This window comes from Cydia strobilella, chromosome 9 (genome assembly GCF_947568885.1).
Source record: "Cydia strobilella chromosome 9, ilCydStro3.1, whole genome shotgun sequence".
Taxonomy (NCBI): domain Eukaryota; kingdom Metazoa; phylum Arthropoda; class Insecta; order Lepidoptera; family Tortricidae; genus Cydia; species Cydia strobilella.
Window position 1 is genome coordinate 11,330,692 of NC_086049.1, and position 15,658 is coordinate 11,346,349.

Below are 15,658 nucleotides of genomic sequence, written 5' to 3' on the forward strand. Positions count from 1 at the left end.
TATTAAATAGGACTTGTGTTTAAAAATAACTCCTATCTATGTTTTTCTAATAATTATCTGGTGCTTTATTTCATGCATGGTGTGAAATAATTTATTTTAAATACAGTCAAATACCCAAATACCTATTGAGAATTAAATTAAACAAAGTCAAGAACTAAAACATTAAAACAAAACAAAAACAATTAAATAAGTCTTATTGCGCAAGTGTGATGAAAAGATATTTAATGCATTTACAGGTATGTTAGCGTATATTATAATAATATAATTATAATTTTGTTCCTGTGATAGAGCAACCTTTGTATTCGTGTTAATGTTAACAAAGATGAAGATTTATTTTATTTAAGATAAAAGTATATATTAATAAAGATATTTTTTTTGTGAAATCTTTGATGTTTTACTTAAACTCGTACAGTACCCGGCGATAAATATTGCACATCAGTCTTTAGAAATATATAATTGGAAACAACGAGACGAGAGAGAAAGAGACAACGCTCTACGAATCCGAAATTCCTATGTGCAATATTTATCACTACTGTAAATGCGTGTTCTCTGGCATGGGGTCAGTGACATTGCGCTAATAGGACTTTCCATCTCTTTCTAATCATAACTAAGAAAAGGATAGTAGATTATAACATAGGGTAAATATATTAGGAAAAACTCCAAAGAAGGTTGAAGAATTATTTTATTTATCATCACCATTATACATAGTTGTCACTTACTGCGTACACAAGCGACACAAGCCTTCCATAGCTCAATTGACTTTGGCATGAAACAGTTTTGTGCGGCAAAGGCTTCGAGACCACATATCCAAAAACCAAATTACCAGTCCCAGACTGGTGTTACAAAACAAAATTGAATTTAACAGAAACTTTCTTCGAAATTTGGCATCTGGTACTGTAAGGGAAGGAAAGGCCCGGACCCTTAGAGAGGCCAGGCTATTAGAGAGGTAAAGTCTAAGATAAAAACGTGCCCCTTAGTTAGACCTCCAAAACAGTGCGGTCACTGAATTGTCAGACGTCAACTTTTGACAGTCGGAGTTACCGCAAAATGTATGGAGCTGTACAGCACCATCTCATTTACCTGCCAAATTGGAAGCACGAAATCGTCTTATATTTTACACATTACTATTACAATACTGAACGAAATAAAACTACTGAAATTGAACTGATTGGAAGGTAGTAGGTAAGGTCTCGAAACAACACTATTAGCTTAGACTCACTGGTTGAGAGCACTATTATAATTTATTTTGCATACGTATGAAGTACACATTAATACACGGCGTGAAGGTGTACGTACGCCTACAGGACTTTGCCGCCCGAGAGAAGTAAGTTAACTATTGTGAGCCGGGTACGGTCCCGCTACGTGGAAACGTTCAATACATTTGGTAACAGGAAAGCGGCTGATCGATTTCATTAACTAAACACATGTCTGTGTAACAAGTGCCATCCTAAAATATACGTAGGTACCGAATTATAGAACAAACATGCGCATTTTGATTAAAATAATAATTCTCGCTATATAAAATAAAAATAAGAAATTACAATTACATAAAAAACAGGAGTTTAAACACGCCACGAAACATCACACGTTCACAAAATAACATTTGCCGAGATACACTAGTTACAAAATTCATACATCCATCCTTATAACAGGTTGTGACAGTTGCCAAAACTCGACAACGACTCTCGGCTTTCCGAGAGGTTTATTTTAAATAATCTAAAAATACGTGTCTTTATCGAATTTATAGCATGCTGCAATAATATAACAGCACAAGCGTCGTCTCGCAAGAAAATTGTAATAAACATTAATCTATTGTAACATTATAGGATGACGCATGAAAAGTAGCTAGATTACTTTAACAAATCATTTATAATAATTTATCAATTATTAAATCTAACAATGATTTAGGTATTTCGCATAAGATTGAACATTCATTTAGAATTTGATTGAATAATGAGACGGACCCCGTGGCGTCATATTAGACCAGTAATACGAAGGACGGAGCCGCCGGCATGCATAATACTAACGCGACGCCTCGCGCAGATTCTTTATATCATTCAAAAGTGAAATAAAACGAGATAAACAATACAACTACCGCCGGTTCGGACTAAAATATTCCTATAGTCGAAAAAGTACATCACAATAAATACTATAACTACATAGATTTGAGAGGCCCGAGCGCGTCCGGCGTATTTTTTTGCTTTCGTACACGTACGAGCGCGTATAAATAACATTTTAAGTACTAATCGCTATCTAGGCGTGCGTTACTCGGGCTATAACTCTAAAGCGATGTCGTTGCGACGGAGCGCGGCGCGGAACGATTCGAGGGAGGATTTTAAGGTGAGGCAGAAGCCGCGGGAGGCGGGCACCAGGGGGAAGTCGGGGGGAGGGATGTCGGCCGCGCCGTTGGACAGGTCCACCCAGCTCTCCAGGCGGTGGCAGAGCGAGGCCGCGTGCGCGCGCAGGTGCTGCAGGATCTCGTCGCGGAACGGCTCGGGCGGGTTGGTCAGCATCTTCGTCATGGACTGCACCAGCTTCAGCAGGACCATCTCGTTGTACATGCGCGAGTTCTCCGTGCCCTGCTGTGTGCCTGTAACATATTGTTGTATGCAGTTGACAGTTTATAACCCAAAAACTCCATCCTGTTCGGTGACGCCGCTGTGAGTGTAAATGGAAATCCATCAAATCAATGTACGCCAGTCGATCCGTCATATTATTCCACCATAAACTGTTTCGTTTGGGAATTGGTTGGTTACTAGAAGAAATACGTTACATAAATCAGTCTGTCAATTGTAGCTGGTGCATACGGTCCATATTAAAGTTGGCCGCTTACCCTTCTGCTTCTCGTAGCCGGCCTCATTGAAGTAGGGCTCTGCGTTGAGGATGAGCCCCTGTAGTGACACGATCACTTGCAGCAGCGAGCTGTCCTTGCCCCACACTTCAACACCGCGTCCTGACCATGTGCCCAGCAGAGAGACGCACACCTGTAGAAATTTAACAAATAAGCAATCATTGATATTAAACAGAACCAGACTACGCATGTTACCAAGAGGAGCAGACTGCCGTTTCTATTACTTAAGTCCTTGTTGGTAGATGCGGCGCGAGCTCCACGCCGAACACTAACAGCCCCCCTCGTACGTACCTTGCCGTCCTCGTACAGGTTGGGGTTGAGGCGGTCGGTGCAGTAGGAGTGGTAGTGGCACAGCGGCGGCGCGCGCGGGTACTCGCCGCCGAGCTGCACGTCGAACACGAACAGCCCCCCTCGTACGTACCTTGCCGTCCTCGTACAGGTTGGGGTTGAGGCGGTCGGTGCAGTAGGAGTGGTAGTGGCACAGCGGCGGCGCGCGCGGGTACTCGCCGCCGAGCTGCACGTCGAACACGAACAGCCCCCCTCGTACGTACCTTGCCGTCCTCGTACAGGTTGGGGTTGAGGCGGTCGGTGCAGTAGGAGTGGTAGTGGCACAGCGGCGGCGCGCGCGGGTACTCGCCGCCGAGCTGCACGTCGAACACGAACAGCCCCCCTCGTACGTACCTTGCCGTCCTCGTACAGGTTGGGGTTGAGGCGGTCGGTGCAGTAGGAGTGGTAGTGGCACAGCGGCGGCGCGCGCGGGTACTCGCCGCCGAGCTGCACGTCGAACACGAACAGCCCCCCTCGTACGTACCTTGCCGTCCTCGTACAGGTTGGGGTTGAGGCGGTCGGTGCAGTAGGAGTGGTAGTGGCACAGCGGCGGCGCGCGCGGGTACTCGCCGCCGAGCTGCACGTCGAACACGAACAGCCCCCCTCGTACGTACCTTGCCGTCCTCGTACAGGTTGGGGTTGAGGCGGTCGGTGCAGTAGGAGTGGTAGTGGCACAGCGGCGGCGCGCGCGGGTACTCGCCGCCGAGCTGCACGTCGAACACGAACAGCCCCCCTCGTACGTACCTTGCCGTCCTCGTACAGGTTGGGGTTGAGGCGGTCGGTGCAGTAGGAGTGGTAGTGGCACAGCGGCGGCGCGCGCGGGTACTCGCCGCCGAGCTGCACGTCGAACACGAACAGCCCCCCTCGTACGTACCTTGCCGTCCTCGTACAGGTTGGGGTTGAGGCGGTCGGTGCAGTAGGAGTGGTAGTGGCACAGCGGCGGCGCGCGCGGGTACTCGCCGCCGAGCTGCACGTCGAACACGAACAGCCCCCCTCGTACGTACCTTGCCGTCCTCGTACAGGTTGGGGTTGAGGCGGTCGGTGCAGTAGGAGTGGTAGTGGCACAGCGGCGGCGCGCGCGGGTACTCGCCGCCGAGCTGCACGTCGAACACGAACAGCCCCCCTCGTACGTACCTTGCCGTCCTCGTACAGGTTGGGGTTGAGGCGGTCGGTGCAGTAGGAGTGGTAGTGGCACAGCGGCGGCGCGCGCGGGTACTCGCCGCCGAGCTGCACGTCGAACACGAACAGCCCCCCTCGTACGTACCTTGCCGTCCTCGTACAGGTTGGGGTTGAGGCGGTCGGTGCAGTAGGAGTGGTAGTGGCACAGCGGCGGCGCGCGCGGGTACTCGCCGCCGAGCTGCACGTCGAACACGAACAGCCCCCCTCGTACGTACCTTGCCGTCCTCGTACAGGTTGGGGTTGAGGCGGTCGGTGCAGTAGGAGTGGTAGTGGCACAGCGGCGGCGCGCGCGGGTACTCGCCGCCGAGCTGCACGTCGAACACGAACAGCCCCCCTCGTACGTACCTTGCCGTCCTCGTACAGGTTGGGGTTGAGGCGGTCGGTGCAGTAGGAGTGGTAGTGGCACAGCGGCGGCGCGCGCGGGTACTCGCCGCCGAGCTGCACGTCGAACACGAACAGCCCCCCTCGTACGTACCTTGCCGTCCTCGTACAGGTTGGGGTTGAGGCGGTCGGTGCAGTAGGAGTGGTAGTGGCACAGCGGCGGCGCGCGCGGGTACTCGCCGCCGAGCTGCACGTCGAACACGAACAGCCCCCCTCGTACGTACCTTGCCGTCCTCGTACAGGTTGGGGTTGAGGCGGTCGGTGCAGTAGGAGTGGTAGTGGCACAGCGGCGGCGCGCGCGGGTACTCGCCGCCGAGCTGCACGTCGAACACGAACAGCCCCCCTCGTACGTACCTTGCCGTCCTCGTACAGGTTGGGGTTGAGGCGGTCGGTGCAGTAGGAGTGGTAGTGGCACAGCGGCGGCGCGCGCGGGTACTCGCCGCCGAGCTGCACGTCGAACACGAACAGCCCCCCTCGTACGTACCTTGCCGTCCTCGTACAGGTTGGGGTTGAGGCGGTCGGTGCAGTAGGAGTGGTAGTGGCACAGCGGCGGCGCGCGCGGGTACTCGCCGCCGAGCTGCACGTCGAACACGAACAGCCCCCCTCGTACGTACCTTGCCGTCCTCGTACAGGTTGGGGTTGAGGCGGTCGGTGCAGTAGGAGTGGTAGTGGCACAGCGGCGGCGCGCGCGGGTACTCGCCGCCGAGCTGCACGTCGAACACGAACAGCCCCCCTCGTACGTACCTTGCCGTCCTCGTACAGGTTGGGGTTGAGGCGGTCGGTGCAGTAGGAGTGGTAGTGGCACAGCGGCGGCGCGCGCGGGTACTCGCCGCCGAGCTGCACGTCGAACACGAACAGCCCGCCCTCGTACGGCGTCTTGCTCGGGCCAGCGATCATCACGGATAGGAGGTCGATGCGGTCCTCGAAGCCGCGCACCCATACCTGAAATATACGGAATATTTAAAGTTTCATGTCGTCACGTTTCACGAGTGTAATATACAATCCAACAAGAGAGCCGGAAGTGGTGCGCGGGCGCGGCGTCGGCTGTGTGCTGGCCTGTCGTGTTCATGTCATGTCCACTCACCCCGGGCGGCAGGTCGCTCTTCAGCAGCTTGATCTCGCGCTTGACGGCCGAGTAGAAGCTCCGGGGCTCGGAGGGCTGCAGCATGGAGAGCCGGAAGCGGTGGTGCGCGGGCGCGGCGTCGAGCACGCTGAAGCCCTCGCCGCCCTCGGCCGCCTCGGTGTCGCCGACCAAGGGCAAGGGCAACGGCAACGGCTCCACGTCCAGGGGCTCGGCGGTCGCTAGAGGGGCTGTCTCCGTTGTCGCTGCTAAATATATATATTTTATAGTCTCTTCAAAAAAAATTGTTTTTGGATGAGAACCAATTACCAAGTGAATTTGATTGCTGTTCAGACACACATATTCATATATGTGTGTCTGAAAGTCTTACTTGACCTGGTTTTCGAGTCATTGTTGACTGCTTGACAACAAAAGCGAGCATGACGTTTCTATCACTCACTTGACATAATTCAAATAATTGTGGCTTTTCACAGGTAAAGCAATAAAACGGTCATTTCTTCAGTCTCAAAAGAGCGCGGGCTCCTTGGCCTGTCCGGTCTCGTCCTCGCCGGCCGCCTCCTGGTCCTCCATGCTCACACCAGCGGCCGTCTCGGCTGCACACGCACGGTCGATAACGACTAGTACTTACGGACGCTCTCCGTGGCCTGCACCGGCGCGGGCTCCTTGGCCTGTCCGGTCTCGCTCTCGCCGGCCGCCTCCTGGTCCGCCATGCTCACCACCAGCGCGCCGTATTGACTGCACACACACACCATTTTTAATGACGAACACATAAACTATAGAAATAGTATACGGCTATCGACGAATCGAGGACTTATCATACATATAACGTGTAGCGCCCAAGAACATTGACACTAATAACATCTTCAATACTTGCTAGAACGACGTCATATTTTGTGGTGCTTGGATTACTTAATGACATAATCGATTTTAGTTTTTTGTTTTGTTTGTTCACCAGAAATATATATCTGATCTGATAACAGTTTTGTTTAAGTTACTCATCAATTCTGCAACTGTATAACCACTGTACTATACAAATATATAACACATAATTTCACAGTCAATATCTAAGAGTATGTGTGTATACGTAATTATTTTAATCTAGTCACAAGTATATTTTTATTTATAAATAAAATGAATATAATTAAATGTGTGTCCTTCAGACAACTAATGTTTTAATAGTAGTTACTGCACAGATATAATATATACGCTAGATGACGCAAATACCACGATTTGTATTGAAACCAAGCGTGCCGACTTTTTCATACAAAATGTACGCATAATATAATTTTAAAATTACTTATCTGTGATAGGAAATATGTGCTTGCCTTTGGGTGCTCGCAATTTTTGGGCTGTTGCAGTTAAGCATTTTTTAAGTTTTCACGGACGTCCGGCTGCAACAACCGGCGGCGTGGACTGTAAAGAGCGACGGTCAACCTCGACGCTTGGTCGGGGTTCGGACACGCGAAGAAGATGCATTTGCGTCTTCTATGGTATATTTATTTCTGTGAGTTACTACGTTTAATAAAATAAAAATATTAAACAAAATAATAGTAGGTAGTTACAATATTACAAATTTAATATAAATAGAATTTATATAATAGCATTTCAATAACTCAACCTCCCAAATTATACAAATATCGACAAACACTATAAACAACATGCTGAGAATCAAGTCCACCTCACAAATACATACAACCAAATATAGGTATCACGCAAGACTCACATTAAATAATTCAAATACTTTAAAACTACGCGAGGACTCTAAATACTAATCAACAATTTCATAAAACAACAATTCGAAAACAGAGAAATTAAGTTACCACTTTTTACAGTTTTTCTACTTGATAAAAAGGCCAATGCATAAAACTGAAAGTAAAGGGTTCGGAGTAACCGCACACTGCACACTGGAGGGACAAGTCAATCTACGGGAGTTTAGTACGTACCCATTTACTTCTTCCTTTGCCCACATGATGCTAAAAGTATCGGAAATTAAATGATCAGTGTTCACCTAAAATATGTGACAATAGAGTATTTGACTGCTAGTCAAATCAGTTTCTTTTTTCGAACTGTCAAAACGATTTGCTACTATGGAATTTATACAAAACACTAGCATGTGACGTCACGATCAAATTATACTCTTTATAGTTTTATACGGGTTTTAAAATAGAAATTGTATTAAAAAATAACTGCTGTCTACGTTTCTCTATTAATCTTCTGGTGCTTTATTTCTTGCAAGGTGTAAAATAGTCAAATACCCTATTTGTGTGTGTAGTGTAGAATCCATCATGCCTTTGTAAATTACGAGTTTATTATAAATTGTATGAATTGTTTATAAATTTTATAAGGTTATACATGAGGCATTTATTAAGCCTTTTTTTCACAATACGTGCTCGCTAGTATCAAAGATATATTGGTATACATAATAGAATTAATTAAATAAAAAGAAAATTGTCCGCAGTGTACGGTTCGGGTAGAAAAAAAAACAACGGTAAAAAAATAAAAAGATGACTTGAAATTGCTGGGTAACAAATCTGGGCCAGAAATTGGATTATTTAATATAAGTATTGCGATATGGGTATAAATAAATTATACAAATGCGGATATTCCTTTTAAATATGTAGATCACTATAACACCAACATTGTTCATCTCAAGCCGATTTATAACATTGTTGATACAATAGTAAGCGTCATGGTAACATTGAATTTACGTGTAAGCACAGTAAATGGAAGTGAATGATGTACTCAATCAAAAAATAATCCTGCCTTGATAATACAGTTTCATTAAAGCGCCAATACTGAGCCATACATTGTTTGGGTGACAAACAATATAATTTGTCACTTGACCAAAAAATATATCGTGCCCTATTAGCGATTAAGTAAAACTGTCACTATCGCGACAGGATACTTGATTGAGGACAATCATTACAGCAGTTGTATTTATTGTGTAAGGGAATTTTCGTATAAACAACGACGGAATACGAAAATAATGGGTTAACTAAAACATGTGAAACAACATAAATGGTATGGAATTTTGTACAAAATGATTGCAAAGCAAACAAAGAGTGCGTTCAAATATGCATATGTTATGTGTTATGTATAATGTACGGAGTACCATGTCTGTACAAGTACAAACTATAGAGCAAGGGAATGACAAATAAAAAATAAACGTAAGCTCACACTGTAAAGTGGTAGGGTAACTTCTCTTCATTCACGTTTTGCTTTTCCATTAAGCCGTTTAGAAATTCGGCCAATTCTTGGGGCCTTCTCCTGCGGAAAACAAATAAGTTTTTATTTATGCCGCACTTTGTAACGTAATCTATTTTTAACCTGTCAGTTTGAAAGGAGTCCTTATGGTGATCTTGTAGAAGTGAAAATAAAACATATTTACTTGCTTCAAGGTGTAGAATAAATGTCACACATAGAAGTAAGCAGCACTCTTGTTGTGATTTATATTAAAACATCTTCATAAAACATAGTAGATTCTCTAACTAGTCTCTGCCCGAGATTTCGCCAGTCGCTAAACAGAAACTACATGGCACAGAAATCCTACTCATATTCAAGGCTCGGAACTGGTTGAAATAAAAGTGAAAGTTTGTATTTTTGGATATCTGGATGTTTATAACAGTATCGCAAAAACGGCTGATAAAATTTGACATATACATATAAATTTGACATTAGCTTACGACCTTCATCAGGAAATAGGATACTTTTTATCGCGTGAATCATCCTTTAAGGGGGTGGAAATGGGGGATAAAGTTACGAGAGCACTAAGGGGGCAGTGGTGGAGGCTAGTTAACGACTTCCACGCGGACGAAGTCACAGACTGAGGCTAATCTGCAACGTTTTATGAAGATGGTTGTATACAGCATGCCTCTCGCCAGCCGCGGGTGTAAGGGTGCGTACATACCGGCTGACTTCCTTGTGCGCCTTCACGAGCTGCGAGTGGATGAGGGAGCAGAGTTTGTAGCACACGTTGCGAGTCGTGCCGTCCACATCCGAGGGCTCCACGGCCGCTGGACACATAAGGATAAACTAGTTTTTAATCGACGTCTAAGTTGAGTAGGGTGTCAATTAGCCGGGGTATATGTTTTTTTCTCAAGTTACTACAGACCTAAATATTATTTTTGGTTTGAAAGTTTCACAGTTGGACTTATTGTCATTAAGTCAGGATCTGATGAACCAATCGGAGTAATCTATACAAAATCTATGGTGATTTGAGTATTTTACTCGTGTTTCCGAAAACCCACATTAGTTGAAATGCAACTGCCGGCCGATAAAGAGCAAAAAATATTTATTTTTTGTTAAAAATATCAACTTTCTAATGCATAAAAGATCTTAAGGACAGAGAGCTCTCTTACGAATTCTATTTAAAAATGTAACGACTGACCGTCAATTTTTAATGTTGGCCAACTTACGGGTGTCCGCTATGACCGTTATGTCATCATCAGTACCGGCGTCAGATCCCGAGGGCTGGAGGGAGATGGTCTCCATGGACAGTTCCGGCTGCTTCTTAGATGTCGTGTTTTCCACCTGAATAAATTAATAAAAGGTTATTTTAACAATCATAGCTAAAAGGAAAATTATTACAATCATAGACAATTAGACACTGTAAGGCAAATGTCTTCTTGAAGGATCGAAACGAATAATATAGGTTCGTTGACACGCTTATTCAGCTAGCTCTCGCAACCTTTACTTTAAGGTAACATTAATGAAAATGAACTATATAAGTAACTAATTGTATTTTGTGATATCAAACTGACACGCTCAAAATAAATCTAATTATGTTGAGCGTATCGGTACGTTCGTGAAGCGTTTCCTATATATTATATTGTATGGGAAGAAGCTCCACAGTTGACTGTCGAGTGACGTCGACCAGTCGGTGCGACTGGCCACAACACGCTCTAGTCTAGAGGCTAGACGCTCACCTCCATGGCTTCGACGCAGACGTTGGCGGTGATGATGGCGCGCTCGTCGGGCGGGCGCTCGTCGTCGGCGGGCTCGGCGGGCGCGAACAGCCGCGCCAGCTGCTCGTGCACGCGCCGCTCGCCCGAGCGCGGCGTGCTCGCGCCGCGCTCGCGGACGCGCTCGAGGAGACCCTGCGTCAGTTATTATCAACATTCCGTGGTGTGGACCAGCATACTATAACAGTTTGCGTGCGCGTGAGGCCGAGACCATAGTATATATCAGATAGGAGAGTCTTTTCAGTACGTCTACTCTTTCATTCGTGAAGACTGTTTGCAGAACATAATCAAATTTAAAATGTCTGTTATCGACTTACCAGAAAATGATCTTCGTGGAAGAAAGATGTGCCCATCAAACGATCCAGAAATCTGCAATCTTTGTACAGATTCAGTAACTTGCGCATGATCTGCAAAACAAAGAAGTATATGATTAGAACAACAAGTAACACACTGAAAGCAAAGGTTTTACATTAGTTTTGTAGTTCGGCGAACATCTCCTCAATGCGGCGCATGGCGACCCTGACGCGCTCCATGTACGCCGCAACTCTCGGCTTCAGAAGGCATGGAACCGTTAGTGTAGTCTTCTCTCTGACCATGACCGCAACAGTAGGCCTAGCACAGGGTTGAGATAAACTACCCGTCTTTTTCTAAATAATTACTATTAGAGAGAGATGTTATACAATAGACTGAAGCATGATCTGTGTGGCCTTACCTCCTGGCTTTGCAAAGTAGGGTGTTTAGCGAACATCTCCTCGAGGCGGCGCATGGCGACCCTGCCGCGCTCGATGTGCGCCGCTACCCGAGGCTCCAGGAGACGGGGGACTGCTGGGCTGGTCACGGTCGTCTCGCCGAGCTTGATCGCAGCCACGTTCTCGAACATATCACGGCGCACTAAAACGCCAACAATCATATTAAGGGGGCATTTAGACGGTGCGAGAATGCGCATGCGATTTTCGTTACATTGCAGATTATTGAAGAACCCTATTGATCAAGAGGTCTCTCATAATAGTCATAATAGCTCCGACCCATTTTCTTCTAGTTACATATGCATGCGAATAGTACGACACGCATATGTAACTCCAGAGGTCCTATCGCGAAAGACGAAATTTATTTATCCGTCTCTCCATTACCCGAATGTGCAAGAGCGATAGAGAGGCAGATAACGAAATGTCGATTTTAGTTTTTCGCGGTATTCCCTTAGGGATAACCCTACCCTACCCCTATCCCTTCCGCGAGTATAAAATCGCGGAAGAGGCGAATGGCGAGAGATGCGTTTTGCCCGTGTCCACAATTTCGCGTTCGCTATTCGCCTATTGACTCGTCGCATAATTATGTAAATACAGCACTGGAGCAGAGTAGCATCGTCCAAACTCTGAACTGGCCATTCTGAAACTTTATTGCAAAGACATAAAGGTATACCGATGGTCAGAGTTGTTGTCATAGTTTGTCAAAGGACTGTCTCATTTCAAACATAGACAGAGAGAATCATACTATCTTTATCTTACACTAGTACTAGCACCCGAAAGAAAAGAATAAGTATAGTTTTTTTTGTTATTATTTACTGCCAATTTAGTTTGACCAACTATAGTACTCACTAGTCATGTCCGGGACGGGCGCCAGCGGCGTGCGCGGCTCGGCGTCGTGCGCGGAGCTCTGCGTCTCCCAAGAGTCCTCCGACCCAGATCCGTCCGAGCCCCACAGTTCACCCTCTTCAGAGTCGTACTCGCCCACCTTAGGATATTTATCGTTACTCATTTTCTATTCTGCTATAGCTGTCCCAACGACCAAGCAGTAAATATTAACACATACCCTGTCACTCATACAAAAGGACAAGTAAGTACGTAAGCCCAAACAAATCAACAACATCGACTTATCGTAAATAATCATGTCCATCTTAAGTAAACATTGTTTACAAAACATACATAAATGGCATCAAAGAGGATATAATAAGATAGAGCGGTACTGTCATAGTAGATTTTGTAACCACAGTAAATTCACTGCCATCTATCGACACACTTTAAAACTAAAAATGAAGATTTATAAAAATACGATAAAATGTATTTAAATATGGATAAATGATTTTTTTTATTTGCATTAATTATTTTTATGATTTTGAGCCATGTTCTTTCACTGATATGCGTTAAAATTGTTAAATAACAAACGAAACCGTCAACGCCATCTATACGACAGTAGGCCAAAGCTAGTAGCGCCCTCTGATCGAGAATCAAATTTTCTTGATTTTCGAGGCACGTTTTTTCCTTAGACTGTATGTAAACACTTTATTGTACATAAGACAGATTACAAACACAATAAAAGAACAAACATATATACAATGTACAAAGGCGGACTTATCCCTATAAGGGATCTTATATCTATCTTTGATGGCATAGATACTCTGTTATCAATTTTGCAGTTTTTTTATTATTATTTATTTTAGCGTTCAAGCTGAAAGCGAAGCAAATTAAAAGACAGAATTTCAAGATTTGATTTCTGTCAGCTTTTAGTATAACAACATACTGCTTTTAGCATAGCATTATTACCTCACATCAGTGTTAAAAAATGTAACAACTCTGTTACGCCACATACACATTATTATTCGACTCTGTCAAATTCCGATCACTGTTTAGCAAAGCAAAGAAAATAAAGTAAAAGCAAAAGGAAAATAAAAGATTTCCGGAAATGAAAGCAGCATGCACACCTTGGTTATTACCTTGTAGAGGTCTTGCGGCCAGCACATGCTCAAGTGGCCGTCCACCCACCACACCTTCACGCGCCCGGACGGGAAATTGTCGATCACCTGGTAGGAATAATAGTTATCATATTTAATGTAGGTCATATTTTTTATATTAAACTCTAACCGCTCACCATGTAAAACAAAACTTTAACAACCCAACTTCCAGCACTTTGAAAGGTCCCGGGCATTCGAAAGGTATATTTTCAGTAGGTCACTTTTCTTCCGACACAATATTGCAACGGTAGAGTTGAGGCGTCAAATCAATAATAAAAAACCTGCTTTATTTTGGTTATTATCGTCCGCTATATTATCATTCCTCGTCGCAGCAATACTGGGGATTAAATTAGCCGAACCTGTATCGCCTGATACCACTGATACGTTTACCCCAAACCAATACCAATGACGAATTAATTAATTAGGAACGTGCAGAAGAATTATTTCTTTAGATATTTGCGTAACGTCAAAATTTGGATTCGACGCTACGTGACGAATGAGGATGTAACATGAAAATAGAATTGTTTTTTCAGCAGTAAGGAAAGGTAAAACTGTTAAAATTGACGCGATAAGTTCCATACCTGTCCCGCGGTGCAAGTTGAGTCTTCGCCGGTAAAGTTGGCCACTCGTATGACGACTGTCCCCGGTCTGTACTGGAAATCGGGGTGGTCCTTCAGGTCGTACACGCTCATCTCGCTCTCGTGCAGCATTTGAGGACTGCAACAAGTAAACAAACATATATTATTGTTATGGACACGGATTGATGTTAGACGCAAACTTTTGTCATCGCATTAGGGCAAGGAAGAATGATGAGTCTAAAACAAGTAGTCGATTGGCAGCAAACTATGAAACAAAACTCACGCTGTGACAAATTTCAAACCAAGAAACACTGAAGTCACTAATTTCAAATACATTAACCTGTACGCGCTAGCCCTTCAATGTGCGTTTAGCCTTAGCACATAAACAAGTCCCCGGCAAGATCGGCCGAATATCACCTTCCCATACAAACGGAGTTTCGTTCTCATTTTAAAACTACGTGTTTTGTATGAAAAACTTAAATTCGCTGATTTTTTTTTTACTTTGGTATCTGAAGCTACATAAACTAACTATACTTTATCTTATTGTAAGTACAGTTTCAGAGCAATCTAGCTAGTCGTTTTAAAATGAGAGCGTAACTAACTACGCTTGTATGGAGAACCGAGCTTGCTGGGGACTCTTAATAATACAGAAAATGAGGGCGTAACCGACCTTATGAAAAGTGCTTATGGTCTAGATTAGATCAGGTGCTGACTGCACAATTATGCATTAGTCCATATATTGTGGATGTGAAGAACGAATTGAGGTATATGCTTTTATGTCACGATATTTACTGAAAAACAAGAACAAGCATACAGTCACACAACTATAAAGTCTCAAAAGATACTTTTCGAACTCCCGCGGCCACATGCGCCACTTAAAAACGATCAACCACTTAAAAATCCTTCCACTCCGTAGTGTTCGGACAACTACTGAAAACCATTTTAGTAACAGCAATTTTTCACCACAATCCACTTACACACAGATTTCTTCCAAGCTTAGAAGGCCGAAACAGCTCGCAACCAACAGGAACACCACGATTGCACAGACCAGTATAGCGGTCGTGAGCGTCTTGATTTCTTCAACCATCGTCGTATCACTTGTGTCACTGCCTCCACTAGCTTGGGCGATAAGTACTTCTTTGAGATTCTCGAACCATTTTTAACGATAAGGATACAGTAAATGAGAACCATGCTTGTGATTAGGCCACATAGATCTCAAAAACTAAACAGACCTACTTGTAATGTTTATAAAGTCATATAACTTCGACTTAAGTATGATTGTGTATCGACATGAATGTATTTGACTGATCAAATAAGTAATGAAACGTTATCATTTAAGGCAGGAGGCAGTTATCATTTGAAAAAATGGACAAATTCACACTAAAGTGGAATTCAACCCTATTGCCACTTTCCAATCTTGCGTTCGTACATGAAATTCCTCAAGAACTGCAACCATGTGCAACCATAAGGATGCTATGATATAAATTATAAAAGCCTCATGATGGCGACACGAGTAAATGGACTTACGAAAGTTGATGCTTAGGATCAAGCAAGGTGGAGAAGAGCGAGACA

At 44.7% G+C, this 15,658-nt stretch overlaps 1 protein-coding gene across 1 annotated transcript in view; it reads right to left on the minus strand.

The window, feature by feature from the left end:
* Positions 1-1,490: 1,490 nt before the first annotated feature.
* LOC134744303 ((E3-independent) E2 ubiquitin-conjugating enzyme UBE2O) overlaps positions 1,491-15,658 on the minus strand; it is a 28,615-nt gene continuing 14,447 nt past the window's right edge. The window contains exons 12-25 of the mRNA XM_063678076.1: positions 14,090-14,225; positions 13,491-13,577; positions 12,376-12,511; positions 11,493-11,671; positions 11,098-11,187; positions 10,745-10,915; positions 10,235-10,349; positions 9,727-9,832; positions 8,997-9,086; positions 6,448-6,554; positions 5,823-6,067; positions 5,483-5,680; positions 2,834-2,984; positions 1,491-2,590 (exon numbers count right to left, since the gene is read on the minus strand). Of these exons, the coding sequence (XP_063534146.1) occupies positions 2,274-2,590; positions 2,834-2,984; positions 5,483-5,680; positions 5,823-6,067; positions 6,448-6,554; positions 8,997-9,086; positions 9,727-9,832; positions 10,235-10,349; positions 10,745-10,915; positions 11,098-11,187; positions 11,493-11,671; positions 12,376-12,511; positions 13,491-13,577; positions 14,090-14,225 (2,128 nt within the window). The 3' untranslated portion in view covers positions 1,491-2,273. The remainder of the gene's footprint in view (positions 2,591-2,833; positions 2,985-5,482; positions 5,681-5,822; positions 6,068-6,447; positions 6,555-8,996; positions 9,087-9,726; positions 9,833-10,234; positions 10,350-10,744; positions 10,916-11,097; positions 11,188-11,492; positions 11,672-12,375; positions 12,512-13,490; positions 13,578-14,089; positions 14,226-15,658) is intronic.